The sequence below is a fragment of the Aphelocoma coerulescens genome, chromosome 27 (assembly GCF_041296385.1).
Source record: "Aphelocoma coerulescens isolate FSJ_1873_10779 chromosome 27, UR_Acoe_1.0, whole genome shotgun sequence".
NCBI classification, from domain to species: domain Eukaryota; kingdom Metazoa; phylum Chordata; class Aves; order Passeriformes; family Corvidae; genus Aphelocoma; species Aphelocoma coerulescens.
Window position 1 is genome coordinate 2,272,405 of NC_091040.1, and position 24,872 is coordinate 2,297,276.

Here is a 24,872-nt window from a genome sequence, read left to right on the forward strand (position 1 = left end):
GCGAGAGGACGAGCGCGCGCCCCCGCCCTTCTCCGAGAGGACTCGCGGACGAGGAGGACTCGCGCGGCAGGAGGGAGGGAAGGGTGGCGGCGGTGCTATCGCGAGAGTTGCGGGCGGGTCTCGCGAGAGTTGGCGGTGCCCCCGGTCGGCGCCGCTCGGGTTCGGGCAGAGCGCGGGGGCCGGGCCGGGCCGGGGGCGGCGGCGGCTCCGGGGCCCTTCGGCCGGGGATCCGCGCCCAGGCCCCGCCACCGCCGCTGAGGCCGCGGGCAGCGCTCCGGGCCCGGGTCCCGCCTTCCCGGGGCGCCCCCGCGGCCGCGCTGCCCGCCGGGCCTGGGCCCCTCGGATGAGGCGGTGAGGCCGCGGCGCTTCCCCCTCCCCTCCCGGATCCTTCCCCCCTCCCCTCCCCGTCCCTCCCGCCTCCTCCGGGGCCTCGGGCCCCGCTCCTCATGTAGGAGGGAGGACCGAGGCCGGGGTGGATGGTGCGAAGGGCGGGCGCGGAGGGAGTTTGAAGTTCGGGGGTTTCGCGGAGTCCCCCCCTCGCCGTTCCCGAGCGCAGCGGGGGAGGAATGCCAAATCCGGAGAGACATGGGGGCAAGAAGGACGGCGGCGGGGGGTCCTCGCAGCCGGGCAGCGGGAGCTCCAACAGCAAGGAGAGACACCGGGCGGGCTCCAGGCACAAGAGGCACAAATCCAGGCACTCCAAGGAGTCCCCGCTGGCGGCCCAGGAAGCGGCGGCGCCCCTGGGAGCGGTGATCAAGCCGCTGGTGGAGTACGATGACATCAGCTCGGACTCGGACACCTTCTCGGACGATGTGGCCCTCAAGCTGGACAGGAGGGACAACGAGGAGAGGAGGGCGGAGAGGAGCGAGAGGGCCCAGAAGCACCGGCACCACCAGCACAAACGACTCCGGGAGCTGATGAAGAGCAAACAGGCGGAGAAAGATAGGAAGTTGGAAAAGAGCCTGGATTCTTCCAGCAGGTCCACCAAGGAGAGGATATCGGGATCCTCCAAGAGGCTCCTGGAGAGCGAGGAGCACCCCAAGGCACTCTCATCCAAGAGCAGCAACAAGGAATCGCGCTCGGCCAAGGCCCACAAGGAGAAGTCCAGGAAGGAGCGAGAGCTCAAGTCCAGCCACAAAGAGCGCAGCAAAAGCCATCGGAAAAGGGATGCTCCCAAAAGTTACAAAACCATCGACAGCCCGAAGAGGAAATCCAGGAGCCCTCACAGGAAATGGTCGGACAGCCCGAAACTGGACGACAGCCCCTCGGGAGCCTCCTACGTCCAGGAGTACGACCTCAGCCCGCCCCGCTCCCACACGTCCAGCACCTACGATCCCTACAGGAAGAGCCCCGGCGGCTCCTCGCGCCGGCAGTCCCTCAGCCCGCCCTACAAGGAGCCCGTGGGCTACCAGTCCAACGCCCGCTCGCCCAGCCCCTACAGCCGGCGGCAGCGATCCGTGAGCCCCTACGGCCGGAGGCGCTCGTCCAGCTACGAGCGGGGCAGCGGCTCCTACAGCGGGAGGTCCCCGAGCCCCTACGGCCGCCGCCGCTCCAGCAGCCCCTTCGCCTCCAAGCGCTCCGTGAGCCGGAGCCCCATCGCCAGGTGTGTGTGCCCCACCTCGCCCTGGGAGCTGGGAAGGGGTTGGGATGGAGCTGGGAATGCGAGAGACCTGAAGGGAGTTCCAGGAAAGATGGGGCAAAGCTACTTAGGAGAGTTTGGAGTGACAGGATAAGGGGGAATGGGTGGTTTAGATGGGGTATTAGGAAAAAAAAAAAAATTCTTCCCTGTGAGGGTGGTGAGGGCCTGGCACAGGTTGCCCAGGGAAGTTGTGGATGCCTCATCCCCAAATTGTCCAAGGTTGGACAGGGCTTGGAGCGAGCTGGGCTGGTGAAAGGTGTCCCTGCCCATGGCGTGGAATGGGATGGTCTCGAAGACCCTTTCCAACCCAAACCATCCTGGGATTCTGTGACTCCTTTCCTCCGCACTGGTGCCGAATTTGGCTGCAGAGTGATGTGCGTGGAGTTGCTTTGGTTGGGGCCTTGACAATCCGCTTGGAAATGGAGTTCACACTTTGGGAAACGCCTCTGTGCGTGGCGGGAGGCAGCGTCCATGTTGGCTCTGGGCAGGGAGGGAGGCTGGATGAGCTCCTGGGATTAAGTTACACCCACCTCTGGAGTGGCCCCTGCGTGGGGAGGGCCGCGCTCCGCGGCTCCCGGAGCGGCATCTAATGCGCTTACCTGGCGGGAAGTTCAGGCACGGGGAGTGTTTTCACCTATTTCTGGAAGCCTTTATCTGTTTAGTGCATGTGGGAACTTGATCCCACTTTTCAGGAGGGCTCGTTTGGGGTGGATTTTGCTCTGTCTGAACTGACTTGTCTTTTCTTTTCCCTTGGATTAGAGGCAACCATGTGCAAACTCCCATCTCTCAACCTAAACTTTTTTTTTCTCCGCACTAGAGTTTCTTCCTTCCCTTCTGAAATCTGGGCATTCTGGAAGGGCGAGGGGCAACCAGCTGGATTTTGGCTTAACTCTAATTTTCTCTCTTTTTTGCCTTTAACTCGGTAACTTTGCTACAGAAGGAAACAATTCTTTCAAGGTATCTCTGTGTGTTTTGTTTCAGGTGTTCATTAATCATCCTGTGACATGGTCTAATGTTGATCCTTTCTTTTTCTAGCTTTGGCTTATGTTCAGTGAGTTTCCAGTTGTCTCCATGGATGCTGTGGAGCTTTGCTTGGAGCTCCATGGCAATTCAGATGTGACCTGGAATGTAATGGCCATAGGAATGCTCTGCTCCGTGGTTGCTGTGCTGCATCCTCCAGCTCAGCAGTTCCCAAAGCACAGGGGCTTTTTGGAATTTGGTCTTTGTTACTAAAACTCTGAACTTCAAGAATGCTGTCTACCATGGAGAGCTTGCCTTTGTCCTTGCTGGGAGTTCTGTGTTGGTTTCAGCCCCCCTGGAAGCTCTGATGTAAAATCTCCGTATTCCACTGTGATTTTACAGTGAAAATTTCCTCCAGGCTGCTGCTCCTCTGCCCTGTTTTCTCTGTGTACACCTGGGAGGTTCTCAGGGATAGGCCTGGATGATTTTCTCCTCCTTCCCTTCAATCCTTTTTGCCTGGTGGTGCTACTCTGACACGTTATTTACTAATCCTTTGGGAGAGCAAGGATGCAGTGGTAGGAGGTGTCTGTTCCCTGATACAACTCTTGGGTGATGGCACTGGATAAGTGTCCAGCCCTAAACAAGGAGAAGCCATTGGGAACTGCAGTGGTATCCTAAGAGTTTTTTCCCCCTAGGTTTTCCCACAGGTTGCTCCACTTCCCAGGAGAACCTCTCTGTGTAAGTGGCTGGTTGCTTCTGAGTTGAGAAATCCAGCACTTACAGTCCCCTGATTTATGGGAGCAACTTCAGAGCACTTTGTGCTGCTTCCCTAAACTTCCAGACCTACTTTTTAAGGATATCTTTGACTCTCTACTAAATGCTGGATCCCAAACCAGACAGGTTCCAAAGGTTACTCACTGTTTGCACTCAGCTTGTACCAAACTCTCTGAATCTCTGGCTTGATAACTTACTCCTCTCTCTTTCCTGGGCAGATAACTCACTGACTGTGTGAGGTATTCCAACCCCTTTGGAAAACATCTGCCTGCAGTGATTGTAGTAAAGGGGCAGAGGGAATTTCATGTGTTTTCCATATGTCAGGTGAACTGTAAGTTGTAATTCACGTGTTTAGTTTTGCTTTGTGGAGCTCCCAGGCTGCGAGGTGGGACTGGGAAGGGGGAGGTCGTAGTCAGGTGTGTCCAGGAGCCAGAGGGGAGCTCACCTGGGGGGCTCAGGGCACACCTGAGGGAGTGGGTGGGCTGAGCCCTCCCAACCTTGATGTGCTGCAGATGTGTGAAAGGGGGCAGCTGACTTTGGGCAGTGCCTGATCCCTTTTGTGCTTCCTGCAGAGGGGCAGAAGCATTTTTGGGCAAGAAAACCTTTTTAACTGGCACACTGAGGCAGAGAACACCTGACCACGGCTGGCGTTCTTCAGGTTTTCTGGGACACTCAGTTATTTCCACTGACTGACAATATGGGGGGGGGTGTTTCAGTGCATTCTGTGTTGTCTTTCATCTCCACATCCAAAACACAGCGTTAGGGAACTGCATCCATGTGCTGTGCTGATTGGAGAAAATCCAGAGCGTTTGCATTTCCAGTGGCTGTGGAAAACAACTCTCTTCCTAGCGAGGAGGAAACGAGGATGGTTTGGTCAGCAGGGAAAAATAACAGATGTGCTTTGGCATTCTGTGTAGCAACTGTTGTCACTGCAGCTAAAACAAGGAGATGGAATTCCAGAGTCCCTCAGCTTGCTGGAGGTGGGATGTGCTGTGTGCTGATGGAGTAGTGAGCTGTGGGTGTGCACGTGCTGGAGCAGTGGCTGTTGTACCACGGGTCCTTGCCGTGGTGAAAGGTTGCTGGGCATTCAAAAATAAGAGATAAAGCTTGTTTCCTGAGAAATTGGAGCAGTCAGGCTTCCCAGATACTATTTTCTGCTTTATCCTTAACTGTGTGTTGTTTAGAGGAGGTAAAAATACTGAAATATTTGTGGGTAAACCTGGATGGATGACATGGAATTACGTGGATGTGGGGCTTTGCAGGTCGCCTCTGCTGACACCTGTTAACCATGACCTTCTCAACATGGAAGGTTCTAGCATTCCCTTCTCAAAGGCCATCCCAGTTTTCTGATTGTGTGAGTTAAAATAAATCACATCATGCTTTTTAATTTGGATTTTTAGATGAAGCCATCATCTCTGACTTTGTTCATTCATAGTTGTGGTTGGTATCTTTTATTTCTCTTTTCCAGTTCTGGAGGGACAGCAGGGTGGGTTTTAATCCCAGAGCATTTTTATCCAGAAGGAGGAAGGCATGAATTGCCCCTGATCCATCCTGGATAACCTTGGCAAAGCAAGTAAGGTGTGGAATGTTACAGCAAGGCTTCACCAATTAAGGGTGAAAAGGGTAAAAGTGCTATTAAGTGGCTGCAGGTAAAGCCACAAAAAAATCATTCCAGAGGATGGAAATGGTTCTCTTCCAGAAGCAAAACCTGCCCATGCATCTTCTCTATTGCCTGTTTTTTTGAGAGATGTGGTGATAAAAGGCCCCCCAGCAGGTGCTGTGTTGGTGTTTTTGGAGCTGTTGATGGTCTAAGGATGGCAGGTGAGGTTTGCTGTAGTGGTGTTGTTCCTGGGGGTGTTGGTTGGAGCTGGGAGAGCAGGAAGGCTTCTGGATGTGGGGCTTTTTTTGGGTCTGACAAAGCAGCTGTAAACACCAGCCTGGAAAATGGCCTCAGAAACAGCAGTTGTTGGTGTGGTGACTGTAGGTGGTTATTGTTAGGGAAGAGAAAATGGGTGAGTGGTGCCTGTGGAGTGAAGAGGACTGGAAGGGAACGGGGGGATTTATTCCTGGTGGGACAGAGGACTGTGGGTATTTGCTGCTGGAAGGTCAGGGAGTCATTCCAGCCCTCAGAAGTGCTGGTTCTGTGGTGCAGCCCCTGTAAGAGGGTCTGACCATTCCACCACTTCCCCAGCCTCACCTGTCCTGGTCCAGGCAGGTGTCCCTGGTGGCTGTTTCTAAATTAGCATCGTTAAATAAGGTAAAATTGGGGTTTTGGGGAAGTTTGCTTTGGACATAGTGAGTGATCTGGTTTGATTGCTCTGCATCCAGCTGGATTAAATAAATTCCTGTGAGGGTGCTGAGGCCCTGGCACAGATTGCCCAGAGAAGCTGTGGCTGCCCCTGGATCCCTGGCAGTGTCCAAGGCCGGGCTGGACAGGGCTTGGAGCACCTTGGGATAGTGGAAGGTGTCCCTGCCCACGGCAGGAGTGGCACTGGATGAGCTTTGAGGTCCCTTTCCACCCAAACCATTCCATGATTCCATGAATTGAAGTAACTGTTGGGGTTAATCATGGGGCAGGATGGAAGACAGGGAGCAGGAAAGGGGAGTATTGCAGCATCTTGAACAATCCATCCTGGATGAATTGCAGCAGGGGACGGCAACCCCAAAAGTATTTGTGGTTTGCTACAAAGTGACATCCTACAGGATTCATTAGAAATGTTTCCCGTAGCCTGCAAATGTCTTGGAGTGGGTGAAAAGGTAACTCCTCTCCCAGCTCGTGGTGACAGGCAAACTGCAGCCCAGACCATTGGTTCACTGAGCAGAAACCTTGGAAAAAGAGCTGATCCTGAGGCAGCATTCCCATGACAGAACAGTGTGCTGAGGGGGGACACAGCTGCGTGGCTGCAGATCCCTCTTTTTTCTCCTTCTGGTTGTATATTTATTTTGCAAGTCTAAAGGTAAGGACTTACCTACAGCCCTGGTGTTCTTTGACCACTGTCAGCACGAGGGTTGGGGTTGTACTTCCAAGTGGGAGAGAGGAATGCTGATCCTTGGAGTAGGGAGGGAACCCCACACCCTGTGGGGAGACCCTTCACCTCCTGCAGCCACAGCTGCCCTTCCTGGAAGGTGCTGCTGGTGTTGAGCCAGGAACTTTCTGCTGTCTCAGTTCTCCAGTTTATTTTCCAAATGTTTATTGTCTTGGGATAATACTGATTGGTGTTGTTAATTGTGCTCTGGGTATGGTTACAAGGGAGCTGGTGTCGCCTGGGTTTGAACTGCTGCTGTTAGGGGTGTTTTATAAGTGCTGTGGGACTGTTTTGAGGGAATCCTGTGTTTTCCAAATTAGATGTGTCCTGAGTAATAAATCATGGAGTGTCCTTTCCGTTACAGTATTTGTAGGGTCTGAGCTCAAAATTTTTGATTGTCCTGTTGGCATCGGAGCCCACCACACCACTAAAGCCTCCTGCCTCCCCCTGCCCAATCCTAGCTCCTCCTGGAGTGGAGGAAACAGTTCTGGCTTATCAGGAATTTGATATGGACACTGGAAGTACCAGTTTCCACTTCCATTTTTGTTTTTATCTGGTTTCCTCATCAGTCTCTGCTCTCTCCTGAGCAGGTTTGTGTGGTGTGAACCCCAATGGTGTGAGGTGTTTCCTGCCTTGCTTCTCTCCCAGCACAGATTTTCAGTGATTATTTCTGTACACACACCTGATTTAGAGCCCATTTTTTTGTAGGGGAAGACCAGGACCAATAGAGTTAAAACTCCTGGGTTTTATTTTTCCTTCTCCCTAATCAAACTATGCAAATTTGAGTTCTGATGGCACTAAAAGAACCGGGGGGGGGGGTGGGAAATAAGCTTGAAGTGTGCGATTCCCTGAGGCAGCGTTCCCGTGAGGGCAGCTGTGTTTTATCCATGGTTTCCTTTAAAGTTGCACTTAATTCCTGTGAAAGATTCCTAAACTGCCAGCTCATCCTCTGGACTGAAGTCTCCTGTTGTGTGTGTGAGCTGTGATCTCTTTACCTTGGGGCTTATCCAACCTTGATCCTTCGTTTCTCTTCCCAGTGTGATGGTGAGTCTGGCATAGGGAGAATGGATGATGATGATGGTATAAAACTGGTCCTGATTGACTCATAAACTCCTTTCAGTAGCTTTAGAATCTCCTGGCAGGTGTTGGGCACTCTCTGTGCTGACCACTAATGGATTCAGCTGCTGGTGAGTAGCTCAGAGCAGGAGAGAAGCTCTGTTTCATTTCTCTCCCCACCGTTCTCTCCTCAGGAAATCCGTGAAGTCCCGAAGCCGCAGTCCTGGATATTCAAGACACTCATCTCACAGCAAAAAGCAGAGGTCTGGCTCCCGCAGTCGCCATTCCAGCATATCCCCAACCAGGCTCCCTCTGAACTCCAGCCTCGGAGCAGAGCTCAGCAGGAAGAAGAAGGAGCGAGCGGCCGCGGCGGCCGCTGCAGCCAAGGTGGACGGGAAGGAGGCGAAGGGCTCCCCTGTTTTCCTGGCTAGGAAGGAGAACAGCTTGGCTGAACTGAAGGAGGCTGGGACAGAGTCTAAAAAGGTCACCAAAACTGTTAAATCTGAGAAACCTCCGGACACGGACTCGGTTAATTTACTGTACACGAACGCAGAGCCTAAAGCCCCTGCGGAGACGACGAAATCCAAGGCAGAGGAGAACTCGGAGAGGAAACATCCTGTTCCGGTTAGGGATTCCAAACCCACGGGAACAAAAGACTCGAAGCCTGTAGCAGTGGTAGAGGACCTGGTATCTCCAAAGGAGACAGACACAGCAGAGAAGGAGATTCCACCCCCGCTCCCCACCATCAAATCCCCTCCTCCGCCTCTGCCGACCACCACCCCTCCGCCTCCCACGCCGCCGCTGCCGCCGCTGCCTCCGTCACCCGCTGTCCCGCCTTTGCCTCCAGCCCCAGTGACTCCTGTTCAGGTCCCTACTTCAGCCCCAACGTCTTTGCCATCTTCTTCCCACCCAAGGACGTCTACTTTATCCTCTCAGGTGAACTCCCAGTCCTCTGTCCAGGTGGCTACAAAAACCCAAGTGTCTGTGACGGCTGCTATCCCACACCTGAAAACTTCCACCTTGCCTCCGCTTCCGCTCCCCCCTATTTTAGTTGGGGAAGATGACTTGGATAGGTAAGGTCACACCAGAGCATCCCCTTTGCATTTAAGAGCAAAGCCTTGAGTAAAGAGGGGTTTTGGGGTTGGTTTTACAGTTATGAGTTTATCCTGCAGAGTACAACTGTGGCGCTGGTACAAAGGTGTTATCCCAGGGCCATTCCAGGTTTGTTTGGAGAGTTTCATGATGCCATGCAGGTAGTTGCCTCTTATCTCTGTGGGAAACAAGAGGTTTGGCTGCTGCTTTAGTGCTGCTTAGGAAAGGTTTCACATCATTTCTTGCTCATGTTTATTACAGGGATGGAATGTGGATCTGGGATGATGCCTCTCTCTGTGTTGGAGCTGTTTGCACACTTTAAATTTGCTTTTTTTGTTGTTTGTTTGCTTAATTCCTCAGAAACTTGTACTCAAAGAACAGGAAAAAGCTTAACAATTCCAATATAAGAACACAAACCAGAGCTTTTTCTGTTCCAGCTTCACCAGCCACACAGAGCGTGCCCACGTGTAAAAACCAGCATTGGTTTAACTTGAGTATTGTCTTAACCCTTGAATAATTGATGCAATCCTTTATTGCTTGAGGAGTAGGTATTGTTTGTTTGAAAAAGTTTAAAAATGAGCAAAACTGCACCTACTTCAACTTTATTTCCTGATCATTTCTGATCAAAACATGCAGACTTGGCTCTGGCCTGTAACTGTAGCTCAGGCTGGGCTGGGGGTGGCTGTGGCTTCTGTGATGAACTTGTTTGAAAACCCCATTGGGGGGATTTCTTTCGGTGGGAAGAAAGGAACAGAATATCCAGAATGGAGTGAAGAAAAAACCCCAAATATTGTTTTTTCTCTCCTTTTTCCAGCTGTTAGGATGTTGCAGTGCTGTTAACTTAAGGTCATCAATTATATATATATTTTTTTTTTTTTCTACTTGACCTGCTAAGCCTATAGTTCCCTAAAAGCTCCTGAATCTTCCCAACCATCACTAAAATGTGCTGGGATTGGGAAGTAAGGCATGTTTTTAGTGACCATCATGTTATCCCACAGTTGTGACTCGATACAATCACCCTGTGGTGAAGTGTTACATCTTCTGAATAACTGACTTGATTTTCATGGTTGATTCTGGTATTGATGCCAATCAGGGAAATGTTCTCACTGCCTCCAGCCTACAAGTGAAGCTGGTGTGTGTTTGTTGCCCTCCCTGAACTGTTTAATGTTGTTCAGCAAACATTACTGGGTTTAAATGTCTCTGTGATGAGCAGGAGCTTTGAGCTGCCTGATGATTTTTCCCAACCCAAATGCCAGGCAAAGCAAATCCCGCTGCAGTGTTCCCTCCTTTCCAATCCCAGAACTTCTCCTGCAAATCTCTATTTCATTTTTTCAGCCACTCATACCTAGAGCTCTGGGTTTTTTTGTTGTTGTTTTGTTTTGTTTTTTTTTACCAGCCAGGTGTAGCTTAGCTCTGTAAAAGTGTTTTATCCCTGACCTCAGGGCTGGGGTGATGAGGGTGGTGCTGGAGCTCAGTAAATGGCTCTGTGTGACTTTTTCCCAATAAAAGGGTGGGAAGTCCCGCTCATTTTGCTGAGTCTGGTGGCAGTTCCATGTGGCCCTGACTGTGCAGAATCTCACCCTTCACCAACTGCCTTCATTTTTATGAGCAAAACTCTTTGAGCTGGACTTTTGTCCTTGCTGAGCTGGGGGAACGTTCCAGCCCCGAGCCCATGGTGAGCACAGGGTTGAAAATCGGGCTTTGAAGTGTCCAAGGACAGAACACACCTCATTCAACTGGAGACTCTTGAACCTCTCCAGAATTATCACCCTCTGCAATGCTTTTAGGCCTGGGTGGTTCACCAGGAGAGGAGGAAAAGCTGTTCAGGAGGAATTAGGAGGAATTTTGTCCTGCTTTGATGCTGTGCTCCGAAGGTGCGGAGCTTGTGCAGCTTCCTGGGGATGCAGAACTCAGCTGGCTGCTGCCATTCCTGCTGGCCCAGGGGGGGCATTCCTGCTGGTTCAGGGGAGAGAGGGGCAAGGAGCTCCAGGGAGCCTTTGTTGTGGTGTTCACTCTTGGTCTTTTCTCTGCTTGGGCAGCTCTGAAGGCTCTGTTTGGCTTCCTCTCCCTGGTGACCTGCCCGGGTGTCCTGGGGGAGCTGAACTTACAGGAACCAAGTGCTGATATGCAAATAGAGAACTGAACAGATAAAAGGCGAGAAAATGGGGATTTTTTGGTAAAAGGGAGAGAGGCTGGGCACTGCAGGTTCACTCTCCAGCCACACCTTCACCCTTCCCACCATGGTCTTGTGAAGGAGTTGTTTTTGAGGGGTCTCTGGAAAAAGGTTTTGTGGTTTAGTGGTGAATGGTTGGACTGCATCTTTTCCAGTCTTAACAATTCCATGATTCTCTGTAGATGTTTGAACGTGATTATTCTGCTCCTAAGGATTTTGCTGTCCATGGAGGAGGAGAGTTTCAGCCCATCCACCTCTCCCATGTCTGGTGTTTCTTGTCTTCCTCCTTCCTTAAGTAGATTTCACAAGAGATTGTCGTGCAGATTAGGCAGTGTCTGATAAAATAATTGGGAAAATGACCTACTTCCATCAGTTCATTTATTCTGAAGTGTTAGACCTGATGGTACAAACACCAAACCTGCTCCCTGCCCTAAAAACCAACCTGGGAAGGCCTGTTTGGATTTCTTAATTTTTTTCTTTTCCTGGTGAAGCAGAGATTAGCATGGAGAATTTGTGACTACTCAAACCTAGGAATTCTCCTCGCTGAATACATGAAAGAGAAAGTAGGTTCTGCTCATGCAACTCCTGCCAGGCTAAACCAAACTCCTGATGCCCTTGGTAATTGGATTTTAAAAATCAACTTTTGGTTCCTCAGCAGCATTCAGGAGTTAAAGCCACATTTCAGCCCTTGCTAAGAGGTTAAAAGTTACTTGTGGAGAAAGGTTTAACTCTTGCTCTGTATTTATAGTGGTCCTCACCAAGTCAAACATTTAATTTCATGGTGATAAATGGAGTAAATAGAGGAAGTAAAGGTCAGAAAGCGGGTGCTGGCTGATCCCCTGAGCTGCCTCACAGGAAACTCTGAATTACTGATACTGATTGGTGCAATTTGAGTGAGTTCCAGTGCAGACCTGTGTGTTCATTCAATGTGTTCCACTCTGACACTTTTCTTTCATGGTGTATTAGCATTGTACATTTAAGGCTGTTTTATTTCATATTTCAATGTGCTAATTTTAACACTTAAACCTCACGTTGTCAACCAGAGGTGTTGTCCTACAGTAGCTTTTTTTGTTTGTTTACCTGGCTGTGGAGTCTGACTTTTGTGTTGTATTAACTTTTCGGAGTTTAGTCCAAAAGAGATTCTTCCTCCAAAACCTGTGAAGAAAGATAGAGAGCAGAGACCACGACACTTACTCACGGACCTCCCGCTCCCCCCAGAGCTCCCTGGGGGGGACCCATCTCCTCCTGACTCCCCGGAACCAAAGGCAGCCACACCACCTCAGCAACCCTTCAAAAAGAGACCAAAGTAAGGCTGACTTCATTTTATTTTTGAATGTTTGACTCTCTTAAGTCCCCGAAGTCGTTTGAGAGCTCTTTATTGAGGGAGGTGAGATGGGAGAGAAAACAAGTTCCTATTGCTGTATTATTCAGTGTAATGACTGTTTCCTGTGGGTTGTTTCACGTTTGGACCCTCAGCTAAAGGCAGCTTGCCCCATTTATGTGAGAACTAATGGTAAAAGTTGCTGGAGTGTGTCACGTTCAATCTCCAGCCACATCTACCCCAAAAGCTCTTTTCTCTTTGGTTTAGCCATGCCCACATTCCAAAGAAACCTCTGGATGAGCAGCTCTGTATAAAGCTCTTGTTGCTTTCTAAAGTTGGTTGTTCAGATGGGAGATGTCCATGTTTGCTTCATGCACTTCATGAGTGGAGTGTTGCCCATGGAACTGCACTGGCACAGGGTGTCCTGGGAAGCTGTGGCTGCCCCTGGATCCCCCTTGGAAGTGTCCAAGGCGAGGTTGGACAGGGCTTTGAGCACCCTGGGATAGTGGAAGGTGTCCCTGCCCATGCAGAGGGTGGGATTGGATCATATTTCGTGTCCCTTCCAACCCAAACTGTTCTGGGATTCCATGTTCAAGGCGTAGAGAACTGGCCCTGATAACAAATTTAGGCAGCTGTTGAAGGAGCAAAATCCCCTGATGTTTTGTTAAATAAAAATCAGACATCCAGCATCCTGCAAAACATCCCAGAGATTCATTTTTGTCCTGCTGTAATACAATAATGCTACCCAGGATAATATTCCTGTTCAGCAGTGCCTGTATTGGGATTACACAGCAAAACACATTCAACTGAACCTTCCAATTCTTGGAGTGCACAGCCAACCTGCCTGAGCTTCGCTTTTGGCTTTTAGGGATTAACACCTTGGTGCAGGTGGTTTTTTTTGTGGGATGCCACTGGGCTGGAGCCCTCAGGTGTCTCACAGAGCTCTTCCCTCCTGCAGAATCTGTTGTCCTCGGTATGGGGAGAGGAGACAGACAGAAAGTGACTGGGGCAAGCGTTGTGTGGACAAGTTCGACATCATCGGGATAATCGGGGAAGGGACGTACGGGCAGGTGTACAAAGCCAAGGACAAGGACACAGGTGAGGATGGCTGTGGGTAAATTCCACTTCAAGGCTTTGTGGCTGTGCTCAACTCCCTGCCACTGCTGCTCCACAGTGACAAATAGCTGCAGAACGAGAAGTGACACCAGCCCTGGGATAAGCACTTCCATCAGGTGTTTTCCAAAAGGGGCAGAAGAGCAGGAGGTCTGGAATCCTAAGTTTAGTGCCCTGGTTCCTGCTCTGCTCTGGTGAGATCCTGTGCCCTGGGGTGTGGTTTGACACCCGCTCAGAGGTGCCAGCTGAACCCCTGCTTTTTAAATTGTCAGGCTTTATTGCAGCAGAGCTTGGGAAATTCCAGGGTCAACTCCTGTTCCCCCTTTCTGCTGGAGCAAGTTAGGGAAAGCACAGGTGTCGTGTGAGAGCTCCAGGCAGAGCAACTGAACTAAAATGAGCAGGGAAGAAACTAAAGCTGCCTCTGCTGTCCCTTGGTTGGCATTTTCTGTGCTGGGGGCTGCTCCCAACTTCCCTGGGAGTGCAGGGCAGCGAGGTGAGCAGGCTGTGACCCCGCTGTGGCCTGGCAGGTGAGCTGGTGGCTCTGAAGAAGGTGCGCCTGGACAATGAGAAGGAAGGATTCCCCATCACGGCCATCCGGGAGATCAAAATCCTGCGGCAGCTCATCCACCGCAGCGTCGTCAACATGAAGGAGATCGTCACGGACAAACAAGATGCACTGGATTTCAAGAAGGACAAAGGTAAGAGTTGGCTGCAGGGCTGGTTTCCATTCACCACAGATGTGATGCAAGCCTTTGGTTTCGTTTAAAACTCAGCTCTGGGGTAGATCTGCTTCTTTGTGTTCCTCCTACAGGGTTAGATCTGGATCTGGCCTCACCTCGAAGGACAGATTCCAGTTTTAGTGAGTTGATCAAGGGATGATTGCATTCCTGCAGAGTCATGGAAAAGCAGTCTTTAAAAAAAAAAAAAAGCTTTTACAGGGTCACTTCTAACACTGATGAGTGGCAACAAACTTATTAATAATGTGAAAAGCCTTTTGTCCTCAGTCACTGTGGAACAAGACAGTTTTAGCATCCCAATGGCTCTTGTTTGGGACCTTTCCTTTCCAGGAGAGAGAAGGGAACAACCCAAACACAAGTTCAAACCATGCATGGCAGTGATCTCTTCAACAAATTCTCTTGTAAGAAAATAACCAAAGCATGTAGGTAAACATGGCCAGAACTTCAAAGGAATTTATTTTGAGTGCATATTTAATTTCAGATATCAGCCTGGTGGGACTACTTTGTTGTTTTGGGGCTTTTTTACCCCTTGAGAGAAAAGGACACCCAGTAAGCCCAAAACAGCAAAGGACTGTGTCCAAAAAAAAAACCAGCTCCAGCAGAATAGTGCACAACAGAGACTTTGAACAACTGAATCACCTTTCATTCCTCCTCTTTTTTTGTGTCTCTCCTTTTGTTTCCAACCACTTCCCTGTTTATTATCCCAGGTGCCTTTTACCTTGTGTTTGAGTACATGGACCATGACTTAATGGGGCTGCTAGAATCTGGCTTGGTACATTTCTCAGAGGACCATATCAAGTCTTTCATGAAACAGTTAATGGAGGGGCTGGATTACTGTCACAAAAAGAATTTCCTTCATCGAGACATCAAGTGCTCCAACATCTTACTGAACAACAGGTAACCTGGCAGTGGACCCACTTCTCTTTTCCTCGTGCTCTCCCTGGGTTCAGCTGAGAGCACCCAGTGCTGTCCTCACCTTGAGTGTGCTCAGGGGCAGGAGCTGTGAGAAGAATCTTGTCCATAATTACAATTAAATGCCTGGATATCCACCTAAAAAAATTCTGTGGAACATTGGCCTGTTGAGAAGGGTTTGTGATGCAGGTGACACTGAATTATTGGTGCTTTTTTTTTTTCTTTTTTTCCTTTGTATTTCTTTGAAGCATTCTGTCACAAGTGGAGAATTGAGCCTGGCATATCCAGCAGTAATTCCTGCACACGTGGCTTTGTCAGGCTTTTCTGCTGCAGGGGGGGTTTCCTCACCCTTTAACTGGGGTTTAAGTAGGAGTTGGGTTCTGATGGGATCCTTACAGCTCAGTACTATAATTCTGGGATTCTATAATTCTGGGATTTAAACCAAGGACTGGGGTTTTTTTTGTCTTTCAGTGGGCAGATCAAACTTGCAGATTTTGGGCTCGCACGACTCTACAGCTCAGAGGAGAGGTGAGGAGGGGAAAGGGCTTACCTGGGTGGGATGAGCTTCTTTCTTAGTATCCACATAATCCCTCACTTGGAAGTCCTCACAAATGATTTCCAGTGGTATCATCCAGCTCCAGCTGTTGGACAAATACACTCCTGGCTGGTATTAATAACTTTTCCTTAGAAAAGCAGCTCATGAGGAGCCAAAACTTCTTCTCTACTTGCCTTTGACCTGCCCTGGAGCAGGTTTTGCTCCAAGGTGAGTCACCATTCAGTGATGGCAGCCTGCTGAGGGTCAGGGATTTTCAGTCTACAAGTCCTGATTCCTGGAAAATCCACAGTACCTCCTCAGCTGTTCTTAACTCTTCTGGTAGCTCTGGAAGTGCAGACACTTGAAACCCCCCTGCTGCCACTGACAGGTGTAACTGCAGCTGAGAAGTAAAAAAGAGCAGTTTTCCAGGGTTTTGTGGCTCTTGGGATGAGTTTTTATTGGTGTTTTTTTTTTTGCTTTGCAGCCGTCCTTACACCAACAAAGTCATCACGTTGTGGTACCGACCCCCAGAACTGCTGCTCGGGGAGGAGCGTTACACCCCTGCCATCGACGTGTGGAGCTGTGGGTGAGTCCTGCTGGGCCTTCCCTGGCTCTGGAACCAGCTCCTGAGCATTCCCCTGGGAGCTGTTCCCTGATTTGTGCCAGTTCTCACAGCTGGATCTGTCCCAGCCATGCAGTGTTAGGATGAGACAGGAATACTTCTGTGAGGGAGAGGGGTGTGTCACCTCGTTCAAACCAATTAGTAAAAACTCCTAGAATGAGGTTTTCCTTGGTTTTGAAATGAGAAAGGGTGAAAAATAAAATTTTCACTATTTAAAGTGCAAACCAGCCTGATATTGATGTACTCTTGAGATCAAGAGGGGTGACACAGCCCTGGAGGGGTGACACATTTGCCCTGTGCTGTTCACTCCTTCAATGTGTTTTTTAGAGAGTTTTTCTCTAAAATCTTTAAGTTGCTGTTTGCCACTGATTTGGGGGTTTTTTTTCAGCTAAAACATTTTTAAGTAGAGATTTCAGGTTTCAGGAAGTTTCAGTAGTATAGGAAGCCTGGGGAACAGGAGTCTGGGCAGTGCAGCCACAAAGGTGGAACATTTTTCTGAGTGATTCAGAAGCAGAGACTGGAGGATTCAGCTGTCAGAACTGAGGCTGGATTCCCTGGAGCATGTACTTCCCACTGGGATATTCCCAGCTGAACTTCAGCAGGGTTTATAACACAAACAGAGGTTGGTAAAACCAGTAATTAATCATAACTACTGACTGTGAGGAGGGCCCAGTTGCTGCTCAGTTCCTGTTCCACGTGCATGGGGTTATTCCCATTCCAGACAGGTGCCTGCATCCCTCCAGCTACTCCTGGCACTGATTCCTGGTGGGTTAAGGAGAGATGTTGAGGACTGCAGGAGTCAGAGGTGCTCCCTCTCCTCCCTCTTTCCCTCCCAGCTGTACAAGAGCTCTGTGTGCACAAATCCAGCTCCTCTGCTGGCCCTGACAGCCACGGGCAGCTAGGCATGGCTTGGGCCAGCAGAGGGAAGTTGAAAATCCAAACAAAAGCTCAACCTGGAGGAAATGAGAGCTCTGGCTCTTTGTCACATTGACACATCTTCCCCTCCCTGCAAAGAGTTAACGTGTCAGGGGCTTCCTGCATGAACCAGCCACTTGCAGGGAGGTGATTCCCAGGAGCCCAGGGCTGGGGACTCCAGTACACACAGGTCAGTTTGTCACTACAAGCCCTGATGCAAATCACTCTCCTCAGGCAAAGCTGCTCCCGAGCACAAACGCTGCCGTGTTCAGATGCTCATCCCCAGGGTTTGCTGTCGTGACCTCTTGCTTTTCCTCCTTCCAGCTGTATCCTTGGGGAACTGTTTACAAAGAAGCCTATTTTTCAAGCCAATCTGGAACTGGCTCAGCTTGAATTAATCAGGTAAAGCTTTGCACACGCATGTCCGTGAGGGGAGGTGCTGCAGGAGGTGCTCGTGCACACAGGCAGCGAGTTAGAAGAGCCCTTGTTCTCTAACCTGCCTGCAAAATAGGGCTGGGATTGCAAATGGGAATGGTCAGGTGTCCACACCTACGTCAGGTGTGTGGTTGCTGGTTTATGTACCCTCAGTAAACCTTGCTGTTTGCTGAGTCCAAAACTCACGAACCTGAATTACTTCTCACACTGAAAGTTTTAATCCTGGAATGGTTTGGGATGGAAGGGACCTTAAAGCCCATCCTTAAAGCCATGGGCAGGGACACCTTCCCCTATCCCAGGTTGCTCCAAGCCTTGTCCAACCTGGCCTAGGACTCTTCCAGGGATGTCAAGTCCACAGCTTCTTTGTGCCGGGGCCTCACCACCCTTATTGTAAAAATAATAAAATTTAGTGAGTTTGGAAAGTTTTAAAGTAAGAAACATTAACATTTTTAAATTTGTAGTAAGAAGAATAAAATTCCATTGTGTTGGATGCTTTATAAGGTTCAGCTTATCAATCAAGCTCAGCATTTCCCTCTTCCTGATACCTCCTTTTTTAACACCTCATCTGAGCCGTGCCCAGACCTGGGTTATTCCTGCAGCGGGTTGCTTGGGAAGGTGTTTTCCCTGGGCTTGGTGGCTCTGCTCCTCCTGGCTGGATTCCACCTGGCTGACTGTGCTTCCCTGCTCCCCAGCCGGCTCTGTGGGAGCCCCTGCCCAGCCGTGTGGCCAGATGTCATCAAGCTGCCCTACTTCAACACTATGAAGCCCAAGAAGCAATACCGGCGGCGCCTGCGCGAGGAATTCTCCTTGTGAGTCGAGATGGGCTGGGATGGGCTCCCTGTCCCCTCTCTGAACACCTCATCCACCTTCAGAGAGGCTCCCTGGGGCTGGGGACTGCACTGGGAGTTCTCCTGGAAGTGTGGCATCTTCAGGGTGCTGGCGCTGCCTGACTTCAGGGGGATGTTCTCTGGAGAAGGGTCTGGTTTGGGATAATCTTGTGGGAGTTGTGGCAGAGGTGCTTCCTATAAATGGCAAAATATAGAGTGGGGTATTATGGAATATCCTCAGCTGGAAGGGACCCACAGGGATCAGCCAGTCCAGCTCCTGGTCCTGCACAGACACCCCAAAATCCCACCCTGTCTCTTGAGAGCGGTGTCCAAACGTTCCTGGAGTTCTGGCAGCCTCAGGGCTGTGCCCATTCCCTGGGGAGCCTGTTCAGTGCCCCAGCCCCCTCTGGGGAAAAAACCTTTCCCAAAATTCAGCCTAAACCTCCCAGGCACAGCTGCAGCCACTCCCCACAGCTGATGCCTGCCCTGCTGATGCCTTTGAGCTGAGCAATGAACGCTGGCTGTGTGGATTCCTCTTAGGCCTGAGGTTCTTCTCTGACACTGAACTTCTCCACATGTTCTCCATGAACTCATCCATGTTTCCCACTCTCCCTGCAGCATTCCCTCGTCTGCCCTAGACCTGCTGGACCACATGCTGACGCTGGACCCTGGCAAGCGCTGCACAGCAGAGCAGGCCCTGCACAGTGACTTCCTGAAGGACGTTGACCTCAGCAAAATGGCACCTCCAGAGTAAGTCCCAGCTGCCATCCCCCCACTGTGAGCTTTAGGAAGGAGACAAGGTGTTTTTTTCAGTCAAAATTAGGATTTCTGGGTTCTTCTCTCGACTCTGCCCTTCTATGTGGTCATGTGGTTGAGCAAGTGGCTTTTCCTGTGCTGTTGGTTTTCTGCCTGATAGCAGGCTGGGTTTATAAAGCCCAGTTTAATGTTTGTGAGATGCTCTAAAGCTCTGGTAGAAGAAGTGCAAGAGTAGGTGTAGCACATCCCTGACTCTGCCATGGAGAACTGCTCAGGCCTCGTTAGGGCCATGTGTTAATTGACTGCAAGGGCTGAATAGTGTCACTCAGTTTTCTCCCACTCCAATCAAGCAGATGATAAAACTTGGACTGGTTTATGTGCAAGTGGAGCCACAGTTTTGACATCCCTGTTTCCTTCAGAATTCTTCAAGGCAGGGCCTTTCCTAAAGCTCCCAGACTCCCAGAGCTTGGTGCTGTCACTGGTTTTGTGTGGCCTGCAGTGAGATCCCAGTGCAAAGTGAATGATTTTCATGCTGCCTTTCCTGGCTCTAGGTTTTGCCCCTTCCTGTGATCGTCTGGCTGCAGGCAGGGATCATGGAATCCCAGGATGGTTTGGTTGGAAGGAATGTTAAAGCTCATCCAGTCCCACTCCTGCCACAGGCAGGGACACCTTCCACGATCCCAGATTGCTCCAGCCTGGCTTTGGACACTGCCAGGGATCCAGGGACAGCCACAGCTTCTCTGGGCAGCCTGTGCCAGGGCCTCCTCACCCTCACAGGGGAGGAGTTTCTTCCCAATATCCCTTCCTGAGTCCACTTCTCCATCTGTAAAACAGCACAGCAGCATTACATGGATCTATAAAGTTGCATCATGGCATGGTTTGGGTGGGAAGGGACCTTAAAGCTCATCCAGTGCCACCCATGCCATGGACAGGGACACCTCCCACTGTCCCAGATTACTCCAAACCCCGTCCAACCTGGCCTAGGACACTTCCAGGGATGGGGCAGCCACCGCTTCTACATGCAACACCATCTGTGCTGAGAGCTCCCTGTGGGTTTTGAGGATTCCCTTGGTTTCCCTGCCATGTTTTTCACTCGTTGCTCTCTTGCAGCCTCCCCCACTGGCAGGATTGCCACGAGCTGTGGAGCAAGAAGCGCCGGCGGCAGCGGCAGAGCGGGATGGCCGTGGAGGAGCCTCCGGTATCAAAAGTTTCTCGGAAAGAAACTACCTCTGTTACAAGCACAGACACTGTGAAAAACAACAGCAGTCCTGTGCCCCCCCAGCCTGCCCAGCTCAAAGCAGAGCCTGGCGCTGCAGATGCAGTAGGTCAGTGCCCACCTGGGTCTGGAAAAGGCTCCCGGTGTGTTCCCTCCCTGGGTGTGGGAGGTTTGTGTCTGTTTTTAAGCCAGTCTGGTTCTTTCACCTCTAATTCTGCAGAAAGGGCATTCCAGGCTCTTCCTGTCCTCATACCTTTTATTCTTTTTTTTTTTTTTTTTTTTTTTTCTCCTCCTCTCTCTGCTGTGAAGACGCAGAAGGTTCTGTCTGGTCTTCAGAAGTCACTGATGAGCTGCCTGTGAATTTGTTCTGAGCTGTGTTATTAGTTCTAAAAGAGGCTCGATGATGAAAGGAGTCATTGAGTCACTTCAGCCAGTGGAGGAACAAATCATAGGAATCATAGGCTGGAAGGTGGAGCCACGTCCAGGATGTGCAAATGAGCTGAAGTTTGATCTCGTTGATAAATTATATGAAGATTAGGTGTGGGAAGTATCAGGCTGGTGGGCAAAAACGTACATTATTGCACTTTGTTGCAGAAAAGGTCATCCAGACTGGCAGGACCTGGCCTTGTGCACTGTTCCAAGCAGTGTCTAGAAAATAGTTGGAGGGGAGGAATGTGGATTTACACAAAGCTGCCCTGCTTGTTCTGTAGAAGCCTTACAAAAACCCAGATATGGGCTAAGGCTTCCTTTGTGTCCGATGCTGTGCTGACAAGTAACGAGGAAGACAGTTCTTGCTCCAGGGAATGCACAATCCATGTGTTCAGTGAAACATGGCAGATGGACAAAAGGTGGTGCTTGGATTAACAAACAGCTGGGAAAAGAATGTCCCATTCTCCGTTGCCTACCAGCAAGAGAAGCTCCATTTTAAGCTGCTGAAACCAAACCTTTGCACCCTTATTCCCAAAAAGTTCCAGCATCACTGTCAGTGTGAAGGGACACCCTTGTCACTTGTCACTTGGGCTGCGAAGGGAGGTGATGCCACTCCCAGGATGTATTTTAGGATAACCTGGATCCTTGCAGGTCAGGACAGAGTCCTGTGATCCCAGGCCAGCTCCCAGCAAGGAATTGCCTTCTGTGTGACCTAATTCCTTGTGCTGCGTCAGGGAATACGCCCTTCCTCCATCCCAAAGAGCAGCTCAGCTCCATCCTGGGAAACCTTCCCAGTGCAGGAGGGGATGATCTGGATCTGTGGGGACCTCGGGAGGGGCCGAGCTATGATTGCCCTGCTGTGGGCTCGGGGCTTTAGTTGCCATTGTGCCCTCTCACCACCCCCCGCCATAGCCTGGTATCCTTGGGATGCCCCCACTTCCCAATCCCAGGAATGGAGCGGTTTGGCTTGGCTGAGGTGATTCTGAGCAGCAGCCTCTTGTGCCGTGGTTTTGGGGAGGTTTGGGGGCAGTGCAGCAGCAGCAGCTCTGTGGGTGCAGTGTGTGTGCAGTACCACGGGGTGCTGCTGCCGTGCTGCCAGAGCGGGGGCTGGGAATGCCGGCACCGCATCCCGAAATCCTCCTCGCAGAGCATCCCTGCCTTCCCCCAGCCCAGGGACATGGACATGGGGGGTTCAAGTGCTGTGGGACATCAACAAGGGGTCTTCAGTGCTGTGGGATGTGTGATTTTGGCTATGGGATGTGGCAAAGGGGCATTCAGTGCTACGGGGTGTGAAGACAGGATGTTCGGTGCTGTGGGACATGGAAAAGGGGTGTTCCTTGCTGCGGGGACGTGGAGAAGGGATGTTCCTTGCTGTGGGCCATGGGACAGGGGTGTTCAGTACTGTGGGACATGCAGAAGGGGTGTTCCTGGCTGTGGGGTGTGGATCATGGCTGTGGGGCATGGGGAAGGGATGCCCCTTGCTGTCCGGTGTGGATCCGTGGCTATAGGAGTGGAGAAGGGGTATTTATTGCTGTGGGATGTGGATCATGGCTGTGGGACGTGGGGAAGGGATGCCCCTTGCTGTCCGGTGTGGATCCGTGGCTATAGGAGTGGAGAAGGGGTATTTATTGCTGTGGGATGTGGATCATGGCTGTGGGACGTGGGGAAGGGACCTTCCTGGCTGTGGGACGTGGGGAAGGGCTATTCATTGCCACATGCAGTGCCAGGATCCCAAACCTCACCTCACCTCCCCGGTGGTGCTCCCCGTGTGTTCCGCAGGCCTGGGCGACATCACCCAGCAGCTGAACCAGAGCGAGCTGGCCGTGCTCCTGAACCTGCTGCAGAGCCAGACCGACCTGAGCGTGCCGCAGATGGCCCAGCTGCTCAACGTCCACTCCAACCCCGAGATGCAGCAGCAGCTGGAGGCTCTCAACCAGTCCATCACGGCCCTGACCGAGGCCACGGCGCAGCACCACGAGCCCCCGGCAGCAGCGGCGGAGGAAGCCATAGAGGAGCCGCCTGCGGAGGTGCCGGAGGAGCAGGAGACTCCGGACGCAGCCAGCGCTCAGGGAGACATGCAGAACATGCTGGCCGTTCTGCTGAGTCAGCTCATGAAGAGCCAGGAGCCTGGGGTAACCCTGGAGGAGAGCAACGGGGAGAAGAGCAGCGAGCAGCGGGGGCCCAGGAAAACCCCGACGAGGCATCCCGAGGAGAGCACAGGTAAATAAACACACCTGACGTGAGCAGGGAGAGGATCCCAGAGAGTGCTGCTGGTTGAGCTGCAGCCGGGAAGGAGACCTTGGGAGTTTTTGTGGGAGTGGATGGGAGGAGGGAAGGGGATAGGATGTGGTCGGACCTCAGGAGGAAAGACCCCGAACCCCTCCCTGCGGTAAGTGCTGGACTGCTCAGGAGGTTGGAACAGCTGCAAACAGCCAAAACAGGCAAATACTTACCCTAAAATCCATGAGTGCTCCACTGGGAGTGGGCCAGTGAAGATGAATTAGAGGTTTTGGGGTTTGCCCAAAAATGATTGGAGGGTCGGTTCTTCCCCAAACCCCCCCCAGCAATCAGTTTGCACGTCCCGGGAGGTTTTTTTGCACAGGATGCTGCTGCATCTCTGCATTTTTTTCCCAGCTCTTTTTCACCATCCCCTCCCTGCCCTCTTAAAACAAACAAAAAGAAATCTAAAAATAAATAAACCTGCAGAGATGATTTTAAAGAGCTGAAATAATAGCGGTGAGTGCTGAAGGGAGGGATAGTGGCAGCTGTGTAGGTAAAACCTGGCCATCCACCAGTGCCTGGTTCTACCCAGAGCTGGTTTTTGAGCCCTGAAACTCAGCAGCTCCTGAAGCTGAACCAAACTGCTGCTTCTTATAGAGAGAGTTAAAAAAACCCTGCTTGTGTCAGTGAGCTCTCGGATTTCCTTTCCAAAGGTGAGTGTAAATGTCTCCATGTCTTTTTTTTTTTTTTTTTTTGTTGTTTCTGTTGATTTTTTGAATTTATTAGCAACAGCCTGTGACGACCTCACCAAATTGTAGAAGCGCCTCCTGAGTATGTCTCAGACTCTCCGGGGAGCCTGTTTTGGCCCGATCCCACCTCCTGCAATGTAGCTGAACGTGCTGTGTTCTCGTGCCTTCAACACCCGCCCACCACGAGCCAGTTGTGATCGTGCTTTTTTATTTTTTTTCTTTTTTCTTTTTTTTTCTCCTCCTTTTTTTTTTTTTTTTTTCGTTGTTGTTGCCCTAGTCCTGGAAGATAACTAGGTTACTGTAGAGCAGATGGAATTTGATGCCGTTGTTCTCTGTTGATAATTCTTTGGAATGATTTGCTGTCCCCCAGATCAGCTTGGCTTTACAAATTTACCTGAAGATTGTTGGTTTTTTTTTTTTTTTTCTCGTTGTTGTTTTATTTTTCTGGATTTCAATACAATCTAGTTTTCAAAGTGGACTGACGGATACGGGTGGAGGGGTGGTCCTGGAAGACTACTGGTTTTCACAATAAAGTTTGACCTTTTTAATAACCAGTTTTGCCAATGATTTGAGGATCTGATTCCAACAAGGTGTCCGTGGGCTCTGCCATCGCCAGTAATTCCTTCCCCTGTGGGCGAGGGAGAGGAGGCAGCTCAGGTGTGTTGCTCCAGAGGAGGCAGGGCTGGTTTTGGGAGCGGAGCAGGGGTTGTGTCCCCTCCCTGCCGTGGTGGTGTCACCTGTGATGTCACCTATAGCTGTGGCACTGCCTTAGGGGAGGGTCCGTGCTCTGCTCCCTCTCCCACCTCCCAGCTGGGCCTCACAGGCTGGGACACAGCAGGGGGGGCCGGGAGTGATGGAGCTTTGTTCTTCCAGGAGGGAAGCAAATCCTGATTCGGGAGGGAATCAGGGGTGAAGGGGCAGGGGGGGAGGAAGCAGAAGGCTTTTCTGATGCTCAGGACAGTCTGTACGCTCGTGCAAATATTCGGGGGGCGAGATTGTTTTGGACTCTGTTGGCAAGGTGGGGAAGCAGGGCCGGGGGTGGTGGCAGGGGCCACCTCGGGGTGCCGTGGGGCAGTCAGGAGCTGGCACCTGTGCGGCTGGGTTTGTGTTTGTCTAACCCAGCACATCCCAGCCACGCTCCGTGAGCCGCCGGCGGAGCCAGAGCCAGGTTGGCACCACGTCCCTGTGGCACCGGGAGGGGGGGGGGGGGGGGTGTGGGCTGGTGTGTGGCTCCACATCTGCCTCCTTCTCGGCATTAGCCTTTGATCCGGGAGCAGGAATTCCCGACACGGGTGCCCAGGTGTTAGGACAGCTGTTGGCGCCGAGTTGGGTGCGCGGGGCCGGGGCGAAAGCGTTAATGACCAT

The 24,872-nt window shown here is 51.2% G+C and overlaps 1 protein-coding gene across 2 annotated transcripts in view; it reads left to right on the forward strand.

Moving 5' to 3' along the window:
• The first annotated feature begins 78 nt into the window (after nt 1–78).
• Nucleotides 79–24,872, forward strand: part of CDK12 (cyclin dependent kinase 12) — a 28,459-nt gene continuing 3,665 nt past the window's right edge. Inside the window, exons 1-14 of one of the 2 annotated variants that reach the window (XM_068996644.1) lie at nt 83–1,603; nt 7,650–8,528; nt 11,850–12,026; nt 13,000–13,139; nt 13,682–13,852; nt 14,599–14,788; nt 15,275–15,331; nt 15,823–15,924; nt 17,200–17,277; nt 18,003–18,119; nt 18,756–18,887; nt 20,004–20,218; nt 22,318–22,758; nt 23,545–24,058. In XM_068996644.1, coding sequence (XP_068852745.1) covers nt 567–1,603; nt 7,650–8,528; nt 11,850–12,026; nt 13,000–13,139; nt 13,682–13,852; nt 14,599–14,788; nt 15,275–15,331; nt 15,823–15,924; nt 17,200–17,277; nt 18,003–18,119; nt 18,756–18,887; nt 20,004–20,218; nt 22,318–22,758; nt 23,545–23,576 — 3,768 coding nt within the window. In that variant the 5' untranslated portion in view covers nt 83–566 and the 3' untranslated portion in view covers nt 23,577–24,058. Of the gene's footprint in view, nt 1,604–7,649; nt 8,529–11,849; nt 12,027–12,999; nt 13,140–13,681; nt 13,853–14,598; nt 14,789–15,274; nt 15,332–15,822; nt 15,925–17,199; nt 17,278–18,002; nt 18,120–18,755; nt 18,888–20,003; nt 20,219–22,317; nt 22,759–23,544; nt 24,059–24,872 lie in introns of those variants that run through there. The other variant, XM_068996642.1, reaches the window with a different exon arrangement.